The sequence below is a fragment of the Carcharodon carcharias genome, chromosome 4, assembly GCF_017639515.1.
Source record: "Carcharodon carcharias isolate sCarCar2 chromosome 4, sCarCar2.pri, whole genome shotgun sequence".
Taxonomy (NCBI): domain Eukaryota; kingdom Metazoa; phylum Chordata; class Chondrichthyes; order Lamniformes; family Lamnidae; genus Carcharodon; species Carcharodon carcharias.
Genome location: NC_054470.1, coordinates 72,595,974 through 72,616,516, shown reverse-complemented (window position 1 = coordinate 72,616,516; position 20,543 = coordinate 72,595,974). Strand labels below are relative to the sequence as shown.

At 46.1% G+C, this 20,543-nt stretch overlaps 1 protein-coding gene across 1 annotated transcript in view; it reads right to left on the bottom strand.

Annotated features, from left to right (window-relative positions):
• The window catches only part of LOC121276759 (transmembrane protease serine 9-like), a 151,782-nt gene extending 131,713 nt beyond the window's left edge, over positions 1–20,069 (bottom strand). Inside the window, exons 1-3 of the mRNA XM_041185305.1 lie at positions 19,991–20,069; positions 16,435–16,503; positions 8,833–8,998 (exon numbers count right to left, since the gene is read on the bottom strand). Coding sequence (XP_041041239.1) covers positions 8,833–8,998; positions 16,435–16,503; positions 19,991–20,069 — 314 coding nt within the window. The remainder of the gene's footprint in view (positions 1–8,832; positions 8,999–16,434; positions 16,504–19,990) is intronic.
• Positions 20,070–20,543: the final 474 nt, after the last annotated feature.

Here is a 20,543-nt window from a genome sequence, read left to right as displayed (position 1 = left end):
CCAGAGGAGGACTTTGCAGGGTTGGGAGGGCTGAGAATGCCCCTGACATTTCCAGTGCAATGGGTGGCTTGCCATGCCATTTCAGAGGGCATTTAAGAGTCAACCACACTGCTGTGAGTCTGGAGTCACATGTGGGCCAGACCAGATAAGGAAAACAGATTTCCTTCCCTAAAGGGCATTAGTGAACCAGATGGGTTTTTACAACGTTGATCATTAGACTTTTAATTCCAGATATTTATTCAATTCAAATTCTACCATCTTCTGAGGTGGGATTCAAACCCGGAACCCCAGAGCATTACCCTGGGTCTCTGGGTTACTAGTCCAGCAACAATACCACTAGCGACAATACCACTATGCCATGGCATCCCTAATCAATGCTCCTTTATTATTTCAGGAGAAGACAAACCACAATCAATCGGAGAGGTCACAGACAGCCAGAGACATGCCCAATCTGCTGCTGCTCACCAGGTTCCAGCAGAACGCCCTTGAGCTGGAAAGCCGGCACACTCCATGTGTAACCGGGTGTGGAAAGGCTGGGGTGCCAGGTGAAGGTAAGAGCGCAGTGCACAGAGGTGAGAGTTTCAGATTGTGAAACCATTCTAGTGTAATCTCGTCATTGATGTGAGCCTCAAACCTAGACACCCCATTCATCATTGAAAGACGATGGAACCATGATACAGATCGCCATTGTCTCACCAGGGTGCCGGACATGCACAGTGACAGTGTTATTACTTTAACTAACAACACAGCCTTGTTCTGCCTTAGATTCACCAGCACACACGCACTCCCTGGACCCCGAAGAGCCACCCCTAACGCCGGAGGACCACCAGGCTTCATATGCACCTGTGTCACATCCACTCTCTGAAACAGGCACCAGCACAAATACCAGCACCTCGTTGGGCATTAGATCAGTGGCTAGAGTGTCAGTGCACATTGGTGAGGCCACTTCACACTCGCTTGAGGTGCAGGCGGAGTCAGAGTGTGCCTAGGGCACCAGCAGTTGGAGAACTATTGGGGATCAGGATGATGCCGAGTCAAAGGCAGATGACGAGCCTCTGGAGTCGTCCATTAGGCGGAGGATGCTGGGTGTCTGGTGAGATGTGTGGGAGGATCTGGCGGAAATCCATGAGGGTATGCGTGCCATGGTCTCCGTTGTGGAGGAGTCCATATGGAGCATGATTACTGCGTTGACCCTCATGACCGAGCACACTGCCTCCTCCATTGAGAGAGTGGCAACTCTCATGGAGAGGCAGTTCCAGGGACACAATCTGGTGTTCCTGGGGTTGCGCTCAGACCTGCAAGGCCTGATAGAGGCAATGACCTCAGGTGGTCAGCGCCAGTGTGGGAGATCGATGAGCACCCAGTATCCCAGCTAGGCACCTATCCATCAATAGTGAGCAGGGAGGTCCAGAGCGAACTCACGTTGACACACGAGCTGTTTGTCGTCTCTGCGGGCTCCTCTCAGGGTGCTCTGGATGATGTCAGCAGCTCCTCCGCCCCTCCGCCAATGACTGTGGCATCTGATGAGGCTGAGATGACTAGGGAGATGCCAGCCTTGGGGCCAGCACAGGATCCATTGGCCAGAGGACGACCGCCAAGGTCATCAAGGCTAACAAGATAGCAGAGTCATCAATCCGTCCCCAATGTCGGTGCCAGTGAGGAGGAACACCAAGACATAGCACTTGGGACAGTTCATGGGTGATTTTCTGTTCATTCATTTTTGGTTTATATGTTTGCTGTTGTGGACAGCAACGCCAGTAATGGGAATGTCATTATGATTTCAATGTGACAATAACATTAAATTTACTTTGGTTCTGATGGCCTGAGTATGCTTCACCTTTTTTCTTTCTGATGCACGGCATGCCAGTCTGTAAGCCTGGACATGAGTGGCTGGATACTTTATTGCACAGGCATTGAGTGGACTTGGGGTGCAAAGGAAAGGGTCATTTCAGACATCCGGGATGGGGGTGGCAGCCTTGGCATGAGGTGGAAGCAGATTATTGTTAGCCCAATTGAAGAAGCTTTGGATCAAGGGGTCCCTGGTGTCCCTGTCTCCCTGGAGGTTGCCAAGGTCTGCCTCCACACCCTCAGTGTTCTCCTCACCGTGCTCCTCTTCTAATTCACCACTAGATTCATCATCTGTGGCCTGTGGAGCTGTGTCAAGATCCTCTTCCTCCAATGGGTCCCCTCTTGCCAGTGCCAGATTGTGGAGAGTGCAGCATGCAACCACTGTCAGTGACACCCACTCTGGTGGGTATTTAAGTGCACCCCCTGAACAGTCCAAGCATTGGAAGAGCATCTTGAGAAGCCCTATAGTACTCTCTATCACCCCTCTTGTAGAGGCATGACTCCTATTATAACGCTGCTCTGACTCTGTTCTTGGGTAGCGGAGAGGCGACATGAGCCACATTTTCAATGGATAGCCCTCATCACCCAGCAGCCATCCATCCATTCGGGCTGGAGCACTGAAGTGCCTCAGCACCTGGGAGTGTCTCAGGATGTACGCGTCATGGGAGTTACCAGGGTACCTTGCACAGACTTGCAGAATATGTACCCTGTGGTCACACACTATCTGCACGTTCATGGAATGGAATCCCTTCCTGTTGATGAAGGCACCCGGCTGACCCACTGGCACCTTGGTGGCCACATGTGTGCGGTTGAATGCACCCTGGATACGGGGGATCCCAGCAATTGCTGCAAAGCCTCTGGCTGCTCAGTTTTGGCTGGCTTCATCCATATAGTAAAGAATAAAGATCAGCACTCGCCTGAACAGAGCTTCTGTCACCAGCTTAAAGCAACTGTGGACAGCTGATTGGGAGATACCTCACAGATCCCCCACTGAGCCCTGGAAAGAGCCTCAGGCAAAGAAGTTGAGAGCAGCCGTGACCTTCAGATCCACTGGCATGGGGTGTCCACCCACACTGTTGGAGCTGATCTCAGGCCTGATCATCTGACAGATGGAGCTCACGGTCTCCCTTGAGAGGGGGAGCCTCCTTCGGCATTGCACCTCGGACATATTGAGGTAGCTGCATCACCGCATTGTAAACCCTGGCAGCAGGATAGCGGCATCTTCTGCAGCTCCTTCTGCCTTGGACTTCCTGCTGGCCCTGCGCCCCTTATGTCTGAGCTTCTCCTCCCACAGGTTCCTCCCCTGGATGCTGCATTTGGTCACCTTTCCTCCTCTCCCTTCTGCCCCTCTCTTCTTCCTCAGAGGAGATGCCACCAGCAGAGACCACAATCCCCATTACCAGGGTTACAGAAGGCTGCCTGATACCTGGAAGGGTCCACACGGTCTGAATCCTCTGAGGGCCTTGCAGACACCAATAAGTCCTGAAATGAAGCCAGGGAATGCTAAAAATGAATCCCCGAACAGAGATGATGCTGCCATATACCAATAAGTCACCAGCAGCAAACTATCTACCAAGCTCCTTACTACTCACTCTGGCAATGCTGCTGACCATTTATATCCCATCTGTGGATGAGTTTTTTGAAATTGTTGGCTGGCAGCCTGCCTGTTTTGCCCATGCAATGAGCGCAAAATCGCACAGGCAATAAAAAATCAGTGTCAATTAACTTTTTAATAGCCTTAACTGGCCTCTTAATTAATGGCAGGCATGGCTCCTGCACCTGCGCATGCCCGCTGAGTGAAATATCGCACAAGTGTGTGATGGCATTGGGATGCTCACCTGACATCATCGCGTGCTATTTTATGCTCAAGCATGTCAGGCAAGTGCCCGCATACCAAGTGCAAAGTTCTGTCCTCTGGGATTCTCTATCTCCTCCTCTTCTTCTTCCTCCGCTCCTTTAAGACCCTCAAAAAAACCAATTTATTTAGCCATCTATAGTTCTGCTGTTTTAATTTCTAATTCTTTAACTTATTGTCTGCTTTTCCTTATGCAGCGCCACTGTGAAGTGGTTTTACAACGTTCTGTATAATGCAAGAACTTGTCATTGTTATAATTCTGAGAAACAATTGGTAGCTGCTTTGTTCCCAGTCTTGCAGGAGTCTTCACAAGCCCCATGAGTCACAGTGCAAAGGACGACCATCAACTTGATGAAAGACTCTCTGGTCTGCCCGAAATTTGTTTGCTGGTCTTCCAATATAAAGAGCTGCCCATGACTGAGTGTTGCAGACTGGCACATTCCAAGGTCCGGGACTACGTGCTGAGGGAAGCACTAAAGCTTAGGGCAGCTGCTGCAGAAGTTCAATAAGATCACCGTCTATAGCCCTTCTGTTATAGTACACTGAGGGCTGGAATCCATGGAAAACCCCTGGAGCTGCATGCACCAGAGCATGTAAACGTATATTGTAAATATAACCTGTAATTTTAAGTGTAGCGAGGCAATTCAAGAGCGCCACGTAATGGGCAAAATTTTGCACCTCATGGGCAAGTATGCGCCTGAACCAATCAGGCATGAAATTACATGAGATGACGTCGGGCGAGTGTTAGTCCTGCTCTGGTTCAGATGTAGACCGTCCCGCTTGTACAGGTTCCACCTTCCCCAGAAACGGTCCCAGTGGTCCAGGAATCTAAAACCTTCCCTCCTGCACCAACTCTTAAGCCACATATTCATCCACGCTATTCTCCTATTTCTGAGCTCGCTAGCACGTGGCACTGGGAATAATCCAGAGATTACAAGCCGAGAGGTCTTGCTTTTTAGTCTACTGCCTAACTCCCTAAATTCTGGATACAAGACCTCATCCCTCTTTCTACCTATGTCATTGGTACCAACACATACCACGACCTCTGCCTTATCACCCTCCCCCTTCAGGATGCCCTGCAGCCATTCAGTGGCATCCCAGGGAGGCACCAGGGAGGCAACATACCATCCTGGAGTCACGTTGATGGCCACAGTAATGTCTATTTGCTCCCCTGGCTATAGAATTCCCAATTACTATTGGTCTTCCTCTCTTCGTCCCCTCCTGTACAGACACTTGAGGTGCCAGAAGTCTGCACTCCCTGGAGGAACCAGTGCCCTCATCAGCCTCCAAAATGGAGTACTGATTTGCGAGCGGGACGCCAGGGGACTCCTGAACTACCTGCCTGTTTCTCTTGGACTGCTTGGTGGTCACCCATTCCTTTCCTTCGTCATGTCCCTTCAGTTATGGTGTGACCACCTCTCTAAATGTGCTATCCACGATGCTCTCAGACTCTCAGATGCTCCACAGTGTCCCCAGCTGCTGTTCCAGCTCTGAAACCTGAGCTTCCAGGAGCTGCAGCTGGACACACTTCCTGCACACATGCTGGTCCCAGGCACTGGAAATGTTCCCGGCTTCCCACATGGAGCACTAGGAGCACACCACAGCTTTGAGCTCTCCTGCCATGACTTATCTCTTTAAATCAAACCTTTTAAATCAACTACTCTAGGGCCCTTCTTTCCTGATCCTTGTTACTACAGAATATACAAACTATAAACCGTAAAAAGACCTTAAACTATAAGCGATAAAAGTAGCAAAAACTTACCCAACCTTATCCACTACTTACCAGCCATTTCTCTCCCTTATAGCCTCTACTGCTGCAGCAGGGCAAGACCACTTTCTGAAGATTTAAGAAGTTGGATAGCAAAGAAAAAACACACAGAGCACCTCTTCCCCTCTGTACCGAATTCTCACTGTGCAGCAAATTGCCAATACCCACACTCACTCTGGCTGTGTCTCATTCAGGATGAGCCCTCTCCCCTGATCGTGTGCAAACACACAGATCCAATGCTTAGGATATTGAGATGAGTGCAATGGAAGATGGATCCATGTGCATGGGAGAGTGCTTGCATGAGGCTCTGAAAGGCCCTGCCAAGCACACACACACAAACACACACACACACAACTGTCCCTCCAGAATCACTCATGGACCAGCTGTGTGCAGCTGAACTGCAAGTGGGTGGTGGGTATGTGGGGGTGAAGTGGGGAACTCAGGAAGCCTGTCAATGAAGCTGAAAGACACCATTATAATTATTTAGTGAAAGTGAATATATTTTCAGATTGTAAGGTCACAAAATATGTTCACCCATGCAACCAACTGTGATCAGAATTTCTTAACTTTTCTAGGCCTAACACTTCTAGGTGCTGCCCTGGCATCGCAGCAGGGGTGGAGACAGCCTTGCAACGGTTGGCCTTGTTGTCTCTGATGACTTTGGCGTGCGTCCTCTGGAGACCTGAGGCTTTGAGGGCCCTGACTTGCTTTAGCGGCCCTCCTATGGGCCAGCTGCTCCCCCTGCTGTGGCAGAGGACGAGGTTGGGGGGGTCAAGGGCAAAGGGGACTCAGATGGAGAGGACAAATTCTGAGATTCCTGTGTGGATCACCCAGTGGGTGTCCAACTACCGCTCCTCCTCCCTTCGGGTGCCGGAGGGCCCTGGCCTGACTCCTTGAGGAGAAGGAACACCTGGATGTATGTCGAGGTGCCCCGTTCCCCTCTCACGTTGCCACTGCAGGAACTCACCCATGGCTACCATGATGGAGTGCAGGTACATGCACATTCCCCGCATTCTGCTGGGCCAGGGTCTCTATGGTGTCTGCCAAGCTTCCCATGGAGACCTTGATACGCACATATGTGGGCACCACTCCATCAGGGAACAGGCAGACACACTTCTCCAACTCGCATGCCATTTGGTTGAGGGCTTCAGCAGCTCTGCGTGATATTCCCCTGCCTTCTGCTGACTCTCCACGGTGAATTGGAAGGCTGAATCCAGAGCCTCGTCATCTGACTCGGAACTCACAGATGTCTCTTCCCCAGGAGCCTTCTGAGTTCCGGGGAGTTCACGTGAACCTGGTCACACCAGATTGTGAACCCAAGCCTGCTCTAGATCCAGGTCCCACCGAGGCGTGTATCTCTGTGCTGGTGCAGGGTGTGGGTAAGCGCCGTGACGGGTCTTCCAGGTTGCTTATTTCCAGATCTTCAATGGAGTATGTGTCCTCTTGGCTGGAGGTGAGGACCTAGATGAAGCTGAAGGACTGGCTGGCTGAGGGTGTCAGTCGTGTAATAGAGCTCCCCATGCACCAAAGCAGAACTGATTAGTGTATGGCAGCAGAGTCAAAAGCAGGAGAGAGAGCACCCACGTTTATTTAAAGAGATGGATGATATGGTGCAGGATCCTCATGTGGATGTTCGCTGCTAACATCAATGTCGCCGCAGGCAGGGTCCACCTCCTCACCAATCAGCGTGATGGCACGCTCCTCAAAGCAAGTGCCAATGCCCTGCAAAGGAGGACAGCCAGCCAGTGTTGAAAGAGGATGAATGGTCTCACCCGTTCCGCAAGTCTAATATGGGCCACTCCTCCACCAGTTTGTGATGTCTCCCTGCTGTTGTGAGCCAGCTTCTCCTGCATGAAAACAGAAAGAATGTGACCAGGACACATGGCACTGCGTGGAATGTTTGTGTGGTGAGTGGAGCCATGGATGCAATGAGGACACAAGCTCGAGAGGGTACGAGCCTGATGGAGATGTGAGGGTGTGTGTGAGAGTTGGCGGAGTGTCCCTTGAGGTGTGAGATATTTATGGACGTGTGATGGGTTTGAGAATGTGTGAGCTGAGAATGATGAGAAGAGTGGCTCATCCTGGCGGAACGGGTGAGACCATTCATCCTCTTTCAACACTGGCTGGCTGTCCTCCTTTGCAGGGCATTGGCACTGACCACTGCTGCCGCCATCTCCCATGCTGAATTGGTGAACTTGCTGGCCTTTGCCCAGAGTGGAGGTAAAGGATTTCACAGCGGGCCTCCACTGCATCCAGTAGACGCTTGAGGGAGGTGTCGCTAAATCTGGGCGCAGCATGTTTCCTCCCTTTGGTAGCCATGACTTTGCAGCAGCTTCTTATCCCTAGACGAGTGCTATTTCTTTGCAGGGGCGGCTTGTAAATATGAGGCCCGGTTTACTGAAGGCCTGAGATGACGGCAGAATGCATGATTACTGAAGTGGGATTGGGACGATATAGTGTGAAAAGCCGCCATTGCAGCCGAAGGGAAAAACATTCTATTTCCCACCCACCAGCATACTGAATGCAAACCCGTGCCGATTCCACCCATGACTTTGGACTATGCTTTAAAATTCTAATAATTTAAAAAATCCTTGTAGAGAGAAAAATAGAAAAGTCTAGACTGAGGCCAAGAACTTTGGTTGCTAATATGTTAGCATGAATTCATTTAATAGTTAGGATATTACAATGCCAAAATAGAACAGGAGTTTTTTATGTACCATATTTTAGGTTCTTATGTATTTACAATCAAATTTTCTTGTCACCTTCCCAACCTTAAGATTTTATACCCTTAACCAGGACCAAGTGGGAGTCAGACACTTGCAAATGAAAATGAAAGAGTTGATCACGATAAAGAAATGCATTGGATGGATAGACAGTAAAACCACTTTTCTAATTTATTTTCCTTTTATCTCAGCAGTACATCGACATTCTGTAATGAAAGTACAGGTTAGTTGTGTCTTGGTTGCAGTTTTAGTCAACATTTAGTTTCAACAAAGCTAAAGGGCCTACTTCACTGGGAAAACCAGTGCAAAGTTTATTTCCTGAATCTGACTAGCCCACTGTCTCAGTTCATCTGTCAATGACTGCACCAAAACAACAATTAGGCATGTTGACCTGGAAATACTACAGGGAGTTCTCCTGGTTTCCTGCTCTAACTTCAACTGGACATTGACAAAAATGGCAGAGAAATAGTGCAAATGACCTTTCTCTGGCATATACAGAGTTTTTCCAATAATGATCTTTCAAAATTATGGTGCAAGGCAGGGAGAACCTCTTCATAATTAAGATGAGGCTCAATTATCTGTACAAAACCTGCCCTTTGTGCATATGAGCATGTATAAATAAAAATCTTAATAATTACTTCGTAAAGCAATGAGCTGCAGAGATGAGCCATCTGTTAGAGATGATGGAGGCACCACAGACGTGTGATCCACGATGCAAGAGGCTAACCTGCCAAGGCCATTCACCTTTCATGGAGTTTGTCCCACCAACAATTCTACTGGAGAATATCGATCTGCAGCCACAAGCTGTATAAAATATGGAAATGTTTAGGATCTGATATCTTCATTGAAAGTATTTTATGTAGGCATTCATATTCCAAAGTTAAAATTAGCAAGATCATAGTACCATAAGAGTTAGGTTAGCTTTGGAAACAAAGAGGAATTCAGAGAAAAAATAATTAGTAATGTACAGTTTTGGTCTCCTTACCGAAGGAGGGAGCTTTCAGTGCCAGTGTGATGCTAGGTAGGCTGTATGTCCCAAAGACTGGCAGATCGTATCAAACGGCATGTCCCATCAGCTGTTCACAACAGACAAAGTACTAACCATAGCCAACCAGCCCATGCTTGCAAAACTCAAAACACAGTGCCAAACATTAGGTGTGATTCCGTGATTGGAAAATATTGCTAAACAATCCTGAGTGTGCTAAGAATTACACTGACAACCAATTTAAGATTATCAGTTCAGCTCGCAGTGTGGCTCACTCACACGTGCTAGAATCTACATATATTAATACATAGGGCCCTGTTCTTTGCAGACAGGAAGACCATGTACACACGTTGTGCCTGTTTCAACTGAACAAAGTAGGCAACAGCCATTCTCTGCATGAAGCTTTGACATAAGTCTTTTTTCCGTGATTCTTGAGGGAGCTTGCATTGGAAGCAGCTCAGACAAGGTTGACTAGGTTAATTCCTGAGATGAAGGAGTTGCCTTAGGAGGAAATGTTGAGCAGGCTAGGCCTATACCCATTGGAGTTTAGAAGAATGAAGAGTGATCTTATTGAAACACAATATTCTTGACAGTAGATGCTGTGGGGAATCTAGAACTAGGGAGTACAGTTTAAAAATACAAGGTCTCCTAATTAATACAAAGGTAAAAAGGAATTTCTTCTCTCTGGGGTCATTAATTTTTGAAATTCTCTTCTCCAGAGAGCAGGGGTGGCTGGGACATTGAATATATGCAAGTTTGAGTTAGACAGATTTTTGATCTACAAGGAAGTCAAGTGTTAATGGGGGCTGGCAGTTAAGTGGAGTTAAGGCCACAATCAGATCAGCCATTATCTTATTGAAAGCTGCAGTAGGCTCAAGGAGCCGCATGGCCCACTCCTCCTCCTATTTCTTATGATCTTATGATAGGAAGGACAATTTCAATGGGGTGAGAATGACTCTGGTCCAGATAAATTGGAATCAAAGTTTGGCAAGAAAAACTGTAGTGGAACAATGGGCTGTCTTTGAAGAGGAGAAATGGTTCAAATAGGGCTGGGGTACATCCCCAGAAGGGGGAAAGGCAGGCAAACAGAGCCTGATCTCTCTGGGTGACAAAAGAGGTAAAGAGTAAGATGAAATAGAAAAAGGATACAAATGTCAGATGTCAGGCTGAAAATATCAATGAGAACCAGGCTGAATACAGAACCTTCAGAAACTTCAGCGGGGAAATGAAAAAAGAAATAAGAGAAGAAAAGAGAGAGTATGAGAAGAAACTGGTAACTTTTTTATTATTCAGTCATGGGATGTGTGCATTGCTGGCTACGCCAGCATTATTGTTCATCCTAACTGCCCTTGAGAAGGTGATGGTGAGATGTGTTCTTGAACCGCTGCAGTCCATGTGGTGAGGTACACCCACAGTGCTGTTAGGAAGGGAGTTTCAGGATTTTGACCCAGCAACAGTGAAGGAACAGAGATACATTTCCAAGTCAGGGTGATGAGTGGCTTGGAAGGGAATTTCCAGGTGTTGGTGTACCCATGCATCTGCTTCTGCATTGTCCTTCTAGAAAGTAGCGTTTGTGGGTTTGGAAGGTGCTGTCTAAGGAGCATTGGTGAGTTGCTGCAGTGCATCTTGCAGATGGTACACACTGCTGCCACTGTTGGTTGATGTTGGAGGGAGTTAATGTTTGTGGATGTGGTGCCAACCAAGCAGACTGTTTTGTCCTGGATGGTGTTGAGCATCTTGATGTTGTTGGAGCTGCATTCATTCAGGCAAGTGGAGAATATTCCCTCACACTCCCGACTTGTGCCTTGTAGATGGTGGGCAGGCTTTGGGGAGTCAGGAGGTGGATTACTCGTCGCGCTATTCATAGCCTCTGACCTGCTTTTGTAGCCACAGTATTTATATGGCTAGTCTAGTTCAGTTTCTGGTCAATGGTGACCCCCAGGATGTTGATAATGGGGGGTTCAGTGATAGTAATGCCATTGAATGTCAAGGGGCGATGGTTAGACTCTGTCTAATGTTGGAGATGGTCATTGCCTGGCACCTGTGTGGTGCAAATGTTACTTGTCATTTGTCAGCCCAAGCCTGGATATTGTCCAGGTCTTGCTGCGTTTGGACATGGACTGCCTCATTATCTGAGGAGTTGCGAATCATGCTGAAGATTATGCAATTATCGGCAAACATCCCTACTTCTGACCTTATGATGAAAGGAAGGACATTGATGAAGATGCCAAAGATGGTTGGGCCTAGGACACTACCTTGAGGAACCCCTGCAGTGATGTCCTGGGACTGAGATGATTGACTTCCAACAACAACAACCATCTTTCTTTGTGCTAGGTATGACTCCAACCAGTGGAGAGTATTTCTGATTATTCCCGTTGACTCCTGCCTTGCTAGGGATCCTTGATGCCACACTCAATCAAATGCTGCCTTGATTCAAGGGCAGTCACTCTCACCTCACTTCTAGAGTTCAGCTCTTTTGTCCATGTTTGAATCAAGGCTATAATGAGGTCAGGAGCTGAGTGATCCTGGTGGAACCCAAACTGAATGTCAGTGAGAAGGTTATTGCTAAGCAAGTGCTGCTTGACAGCACTGTGAATGATCCTTTCCATCATTTGACTGATGATCGCAAGTAGACTGATAAGATGGTAATTGACCCGGTTGGATTTGTCCTGCTTTTTGTGTACAGGACATGCCTGAGTAATTTTCCACATTGCTGTGTGGTTGCCAGTGTTGTAGCTGTACTAAAACAGCTTGGTTAGGGGTGCAGCAAGTTCTGGAGCACAAGTCTACAGTACTATTGCCGGAATATTGTCAGGACCCATAGCCTTTGCAGTATCCAGTACCTTCAGACATTTTTTGATATCACGTGAAGTGAATCAAATTGGCTGGAGACTGGCATCTGTGATGTTGGGGACCTGTGGAGGAGGCCAAAATGGATCATCCACTCGGCACTTCTGGCTGAAGATTGTTGCAAGTGCTTCAGCCTTATCTTTTGCACTGATGTGGTGGGCTCCCCCATCATTGAGGATGGGGATATTTGTGGAGCCTCCTCCTCCAGTGGGTTGTTTAATTGTCCGCCACCATTCACGACTGGATGTGGCAGGACTGCAGAGCTTAGATCTGATCCATTGGTTATGGAATCGCTTAGCTCTGTCCATAACATGCTGCTTACGCTGTTTGGTAGCTTCACCAGGTTCACACCTCATTTTTAGGTATGCCTGGTACTACTCCTGTCATGCCCTCCTGCACTCTTCGTTGAACTGGGGTTGATCCCCTGGCTTGGTGGTAATGATAGAGTAGGGGATATGCCGGGCCATGAAGTTACAGATTGTGAATGAGCACAATTCTGCTGCTGCTGATGGCCCACAGAGCCTCATGGATGCCCATTCTTGAGTTGCTAGACCTGTTCGAAGTCTATCCCTCTTAGAATGGTGGTAGTGCAACATGATGGAGGGTATCCTCAATGTGAAGACGGATTTCCACAAGGACTATGCAGTGGTCATTCATACCAATACTGTCATGGACAGATGCACCTGGTGAGGATGCAGTCAAGGTGGAGGCGATGGCGTAGTGGTATTGTTGCTGAACTCATAATCAGAGACCCAGGGTAATGATCTGGGGACCTGGGCTTGAATCCAAGCAGATGGTGGAATTTGAATTCAATAAAAATCTGGAATTACTAGTCTAATGATGACCACGAAACCATTGTCAATTGTTGTAAAAACCCATCTGGTTCACTAATGTCCTTTAGTGAAGGAAACCTGCTGTCCTTACCTGGTCTAGCCTACATGTGACTCCAGATGTGGTTGACTCTTAAATGCCCTCTGAACTAAGGATGGGTAATAAATGCTGGCCTGGCCAGTTATGCCCACATCCAATGAATAAAATAAAAAGTATCTTTTTCTCTCTGGTTGGTTCCCTCACCATTTGCCGCTGACATAGGCTAACAGTTATGTCCTTTAGGACTCGGCCAGCTCAGTCAGCAGTGGTGCTACCAAGCCACTCTTGGTGATGGACATTGAAGTCCCCCACCCCGAGTACATTCTGCGCCCTTGTCACCCTCAGTGCTTCCTCCAAGTGGTGTTCACCATGGAGGAACGCTGATTCATTAGCTGAGGGGAGTGGTAGTAGGTTGTAATCAGCAAGAGGTTTCCTTGCCCATGTTTGACCTGATGCCATGAGACTTCATGAGGTCCGGAGTCGATGTTGTTGACTCCCAGGGCAACTCCCTCCCGACTGTAAACCACTGTGATACCAAGGGATGGTGATGGTGGTGTCTGGGACATTGTCTGTAAAGTATGATTCCGTGAGTATGACTATGTCAGGCTGTTGCTTGCCTAGTCTGTGAGACAGCTCTCCCAATTTTGGCACAAGGCCCCCAGATGTTAGTAAGGCGGACTTTGCAGGGTTAACAGGGCTGAGTTTGCTGTTGTCATTTCCGATGCCTAGGTCGATGCTGAATGGTCCATCCAGTTTCATTCCTCATAGACTTCAGAGTGGTTTGATACAACTGAACGGCTTGCTAAACCATTTCAGAGAGCATGTAAGAGTCAACCACATTGCTTTGGGCCTGGAGTCAGGCATACAACAATCAAAAATGGTCATCATTAGACTCTTAATTCCAGATTTTTATTCAATTAAATTCAAACACCTGTCATGGATTTGAACTCAAGTCCCCTTGGCCTCTGGATTACTGGTCCAGTGATGGTACCAGTATGCCACCATCTCCCCTAACATAAAAGGAAATCCAATTCTATAAACGTATAAATAGTAAAAAGGTAATGAAAGGAGGAGCGGGGCTGATCAGGGGCTAAAAAGGATGTTCACACATTGAGGCAAAGGGATTTGCTGATGTTCTAAATGAGAACTTTGTATCGTCTTTATCAAGGCAGAAGATGCTACCACCATGCCAAAGTGATATAGAATGTGATTGAGACACTGGGTGAACTAAAAATTGATAAAAGAGGAGCTAATTAGAAAGGTTGCCTGCACTTAAAGTTGATAAGTCACTAGGAGCAGATTGGACGCAGAGACACTGGCCATAATCTTCCAATCCTCTTTGAATACATGGGTGGTGCCAGAGAGCTGGAGAATTGAAAAATTTACACCCTTGTTCAAAAAAGGATGTAAGGATAGGCCCAGAAATCACAGGCCAGTCAGTTTATCGTTGCTGGTGGGAAAGCTTTTAGAAACAATAATCTGGGACAAAATTAATAGTCACTTGGACAAATGTGGATCAATTGATTATGGCTTTGTTAAGGAAAAATTTTGTTTAACTAACTTGATTGAGTTTTTTGGTGAGGTGACAGAGAACATTGATGAAGGTAATGTGGTGGACATGGTGTACATGGATTCCGAAAGGCATTTGATAAAGTACCATATAACAGGCTTATCAGCAAAGTTAAAACCCATGGAATAAAATGGACTATGGCAGCATGGATATGAAGTTGGCTGAGGGACAGGAAACAGAGAGTAGTGGTGAATGGTTCTTTCTTTAGACTGGAGGCAGGTTATATAGTAGGGTTCCCCAGGGATCCATAAAAGGACCACTGCTTTTCTTGATCTATATTAATAACTTAGACTTTGGTGTGCAGGGCAAAATTTCATTACCCTGAGGATGACACAGAACTTGGAAGTATTGTAAATTGTGAGGATCCTGGAGTTAGACATCAAGAGTACATTGGCTGATGGATTGGCAGGCAGGTGGAAGATTCAATTTAATGCAGGGAAGTGTGAAGTGATACATTTGGATAGGAAGAATGAGGGAAGGCAATATAGAATAAAGTGTATAATTCTTAACATGGCATTGGAGTAAAAGACCTGGGAGTTTTTGTGCACAAATCATTGAAGGTGGCAGGGCAGGCTTAGAAAATAAACCATATGGGATGCTAGATTTTATAGAGTACAAAAGCAAGGAAGTTATGATAAACTTGTATCAAACATTAGTTTGGGCCTAACTGGAGTATTATATCTGGTTCTGGACACCAGACTTTAGGAAGGATATGAAGGCATTGGAGAGGTGCTGAATACATTCACGAGCATGGTTCCAAGGATGAGGAACTTCAGTTTGCTTGGATAGATTGGGTAAGCTAGATCTGTTCTCGAAGGAAATTTCATAGAGGTGTTCAAAATCATGAGCGGTCTGGACAAAGTTTATAGGAAGAAACTGTTCTTATTGGCGGAAGGATTGATAATCAGAGGATACTGATTTAAGGTGAAGAAGAATCAATAGCGACATGCAGAAAATCTTTTACAAAGTGTAAGTGGTTAGGATCCGGGATGCACAGTCTTTAGAGTATGTTGGAGGCAGATTCAATCAAAGATTTCAAAAGAGGTTTAGATAATTAGCTGGACTGAAAAATTTTGCCGGGCTATGGGGAAAGGGAGGGTAAGACTAGGTGAATTGCTCAGAAAGCTGGCACAGACATGATGGGCCAATTGGCCTCCTTCTGTGTTGGAACCATTCTATGATTCTATGAAAAGTACAAGCTTGATGGACCAATAGCCTTTTCCCAATCCATGCTTTCTTTTCTTGAAGGTTTAGCAGTGTTTGAGAGACTGTATTCTTTATCTCACTATTTTATCTCCACAGTTTTCTCCACTCCTCTCTGAAGATGTTACGTCCATTGAGTTTCATGGTGCTTGTCGCTCTGTTGTACTGTGGGCAAGTGACTGTTATTCATGTGGGAGTCTGACTGAGTTAGCACGAATCATAGGCAAAGGGTCAATGTGGAAAGTAGTTACATAGTTTTCATAAACAATGTGAACATGCACTCATATAATGTCTTTATCCCAAGGTGCTTCACAGATGTGTAATCAGACACAAATTGAAATTGAGGCAAAGGCAGGTATCCATTAGTACAGGTGACAAAAAGCTTGGAAAAGAGGTAGATTTTAACGCGCACCTTCAAATAGGAGAATGAGTTAGAAAGATACAATGTTATTTGGAAGGAATTCCAGAATTTAGGGCCTAAATAGCTGAAGGCGGTGCCACCAGTGGTGCAGCATCGGAAGTGGGAATGCACAAGAGGCCGGAGTTGGAGGAGTGCACAGTTCTCTGGGGATTGTAGGGCTAGAAGAGATTACAGACACAGAGTGGGGTGAGGTCATGGAGGGATTTGGACACCAGGGTGAAAGTTTCAAAATCAAGGTGTTGGTGGACCAGGAACTAATGCAGTCAGTGAGCACAGGGATGATGAATAAATAGTTTGTATTCTGCCCCAAATTAAATTACTAATGAACAGTTTCAACTTACTTCCATTTACTGAAGTCTTGTTTGTTGTCCCATGGTGTGGATATTCTGAAGTTGGCTTTGCTAAATTGCCTGGAAGGTAAAGAGATTGTGTTTGAACAAGATTATTGCAACTGTACTGGCAACAAACAACAGAGAAGTGAAGCAGAAGGAGAAAAGCTTTCTTTCTTTTATAAAAGGAATTTGCATTTATATAGAGCCTTTCATGGCCTCAGAATGTCCTGAACCACCTCACAACCAATTAATTTTGATGTGTAGCAATTATTGTGATGTAAGGAAATGTAGCAGCCAAATTATGCGCAGCATGCTTTCATAAATAGAAATGAGATAAATGGCCAGATAAATTGTTATAGTATTGCTGGTTGAGAGATAACTCCCTTGCTCCCCCTAGAGAAGGCCAGCAGGCACTTAGTTTATTGTCTCATTTGACAGACCAATTGAATAAGAACACACAAATCAAGTCCCTTAGACCTTGGCATTGACTTTACAGCATTAACAAGAATGAAGGAAAAAAAATGTTTATTTAAGAAAATACAATCCGAATATGCTTTAAGATTTAAAACTTATTGCAACTTGACATGTTTGGGTTGATAAGTGGAAAGTGACATTCATGCCACAAATTGCCAGGCAATGATCTCCAACAAGAGAGAATCTAATCATTTCCCCTTGCTGTTCAATGGTATTGCCTTCGTTGAATTCCCCACCATCAACATCCTTGGGCTTACCTTTGATCTGAAACTTAACTGGACTAGCCTTACAAATATTGCAGCTAAAAGAGCAGGGCAGAGACTTAGATGTCTGCAACATGTAACTCACCTCTGACTCCCCAAAGTTTGTCCATTATCTACAAGGCACAATTCAGGAGTGTAATGGAACACTCTTCGCTTGCTTGGCTGAGTGCAGCTCCAATTGTCAAGAAGTTCAACATCATCTAGAACAAAGCGGCCCTATCCCACCAACTTAAATTTTCACTCCCTCTACCACTGATGCACAGTGGCCGCAGTGTGTGCCATCTACATGATGCACAGCAACAAATTGCCAAGGTTCATTCGATTGAAAATTCAAAAGCTGCGAACTCTACCACCTAGAAGGGCAAGGACAGCAGATGCATGGGAACACCACCACCACCTGCAATTTCCTCTCCAAGTCACACACCATCCTGACTTGGAAATATTGGGGTGGGGGGGGGGGGGGTGGAAATTCACCATTCCTTCATCGTTATTGGGTCAAAAATCTGAAAGTCCCTCTCTAATAGCACAGTGGGTGTATCTACACCATGTGAACTGCAGCAGTTCCAGAAGGCAGCTGAACTGGACTAGCTGTATAAATACTGTGGCTACAAAAGTAGGTCAGAGGCTAGGAACCCTGCGGTGAGTAACTCACCTCCTGACTCCCCATAACCTGTCCACCATCTACAAAGCACAAGTCAGGAGTGTGATGGAATACTCGCCACTTGTCTGGATGAGTGCAGCTCCAACAACATTCTAGAAACTTGACACCATCCAGGACAAAGCAGCCCACTTGATAGGCACCCCTTCCATAAACATTCACTTTCTCCACCACCGATCAGCAGTGTGTACCATGTACAAGATTCACTACAGGAATTCACCAAGCTCCTTAGACAGCATCTTCCAAGCCCACGACCGCTACCATCTAGAAGGACAAGGGCAGCAGATAGATGGGAACACCACCGCCTGCAAGTTCTCCTCCAAGTCACTCACCATCCTGACTTGGAAATATATCGCCGTTCCTTCACGGTCGCTGGGTCAAAATCCTGGAACTCCCTTCCTAACAGCACTGTGGGTGTACCTACACCACATGGACCGCAACAGTTCAAGAAGGCAGCTCACCACCATCTTCTCAAGGGCAATTAGGGATGGACGATAAATGCTGGCCTAGCCAGCAATGCACACATCCTGTAAATGAATTTTTAAAAAGTCTCACCCTCTAAAAGGGGAATTAGAGATGGGCAACAAATGCTAGCCTTGACAGCAAGCCCCATGCCCCATGAAAAAAAATAGAGTTTATTACTTGTGGAGTAGAAACTAAAGGGGCCCTGTCAGTGGGTTTGAAACCTGGGAGCCCGTAAGATTCACCCAATGGCCTTCCTGTCAGCGCCATATCTGCCTCCATTCTGTCTGCAGGGGTGAGGAGTAGGATGGTCAGGCTACCTTCAAAGTAGCCAATTAATGGCAATTTCCTACCCGGTTGTAATTTTGTGGCTGGTGGGAGGAGGTCAGGGATGGTGGGATGCCAGGCAGAAAAGGGAGAGGGGCACCTCTTTTAGAGGCCCCCTTTCCTAATTGGGTTGTCACTCCAAGGTCTGCCTTCCTGCCAGAGTGCTCTCTTGCCCTCACCCAGCCTTTCCACTTCACTCCCAAGGACACTGCTGGGACTACAGAGCTGCCCGGCTGAAAGCTTTCTGAGGCAGGACACTCTCAAATGAGGGATAGAAGTCCTGCCTCCAGACAGTTAACAGGGAGTTAATTGGCTGCGGGGCTGCAGGCATCAACAGCGATCCCTTCCTGTCGAAAAATCCTGCCTATGGAGAATCTTCAAATTGCAATATTAAACAAGAAGATATGGTAATCTTTGTGAACTCTTATACTGATCACATTGTGACAATCCTTACTGGAAAAGGAAGCAATTTTTTTTCCTTTTGGCAGCCAGTGTGTGCCAGCTTGTCTTAGTTAACACTGGCAGATCTGAGTCAGGCTCCAGGATTTGCTAGAGAAGAGTGAGAGAGGCAAAAGCCTTCAGTTTTCAGGACTCAGAAGAGAAAAATTGCATAGGACAAGCCTCAATTAAAGCAGTGATCTGTCAGAAATGAGGAAGATATGTTGAACTATGTATCTGAAGCTTAGAATAATAGAATAATACAGCACAGTACCAAGGCATTCATCCCAATCTGTTTTTGCCGGCTCTTTGAAAGAACTGTCCAATTAGTCTCACTCCCCTGCTCTTTCCTCACGGTTCTATAAATTATTTCCATTCAAGTATTTATCCAGTTCCTTTTCAAAAATCACTTGTGAATTTGTTTTCACAACCCTTTCATGCAATGCTTTCCAGATCAGAATAACTGGATGCAAATTTATCATTTTTCCTCATTTAATCTCCAGTTCTTTTTGCCAATCGGCTTAATTATATGCCCTATGATCACTGACCACTCTACTACTAAAATGGTTTATCCTTATTTACTCTTTCAAATCCTTCATAATTTTGAACATCTCTACCAATTCTCTACTTAACCTTCTCTGCTCTAAGGAGAACAATCCTGCATTGATACACCTTTAAGTAGGCATGACAATGATCTTTGTACATCACCAGATAGAAAAGATGATAAGTAGTCCACAGTGTGTAGTCATCCAAGTAAAATAGAAAACAGATTATCATTTCTAAATCACTGTGAATGGATATGTTGCAATAGTTACACCAAACACAAATGGGCATAGACCATACTAGAAGGCTAGCATGAGAAAAAATGTATTGGTCAGGGATTAGCAGTGACATTGTGACAACTGTCAAGGAGGGCAAGACAGTTCAAGAACATATGACCAACCAACACAGGGAACCATTACCACCACGAAATTCTTGCACACCTGTGGCCCAGGATTGCCACTGACCTTTTTCATGTCCATGATGATGATTTCCTAGTCGTGAGAGATTCTTATCCTAAATTTCCAGTCTTACCTCACTTACAGGATATCTCCAGCGTAACCATTGCATGTAAGTTGAGCCAAAAACAAAAATAGCTGGAAAAACTCAGCAGGCCTGACAGTATCTGTGGAGAAGAAGAGTTAACGTTTCGAGTCCGTATGACTCTTCATCAGAACTAAAGAGGAATAAAAATGTGGTGAAATATAGGCTGTTTAAGGTGAAGCTGGATAGAGGGCCAATGATAGGTGGAGGCAAAGGAGAGATTGCCAAAATGTCATAAACAAAAGATGAAAAGGATGTTGATGGTGGTGATATTAGCTAAAGGTTGTGCTAAGGGTAGAAAGCAGGATGAGAAAGTGACAGATAGCCCTAGTGGGATGGGGTGAGGGGAGGGGATCGAAATAGGCTAAAAGGTGGGGATAAAACAATGAATGGAAATAAGTTTTTTAAATAAT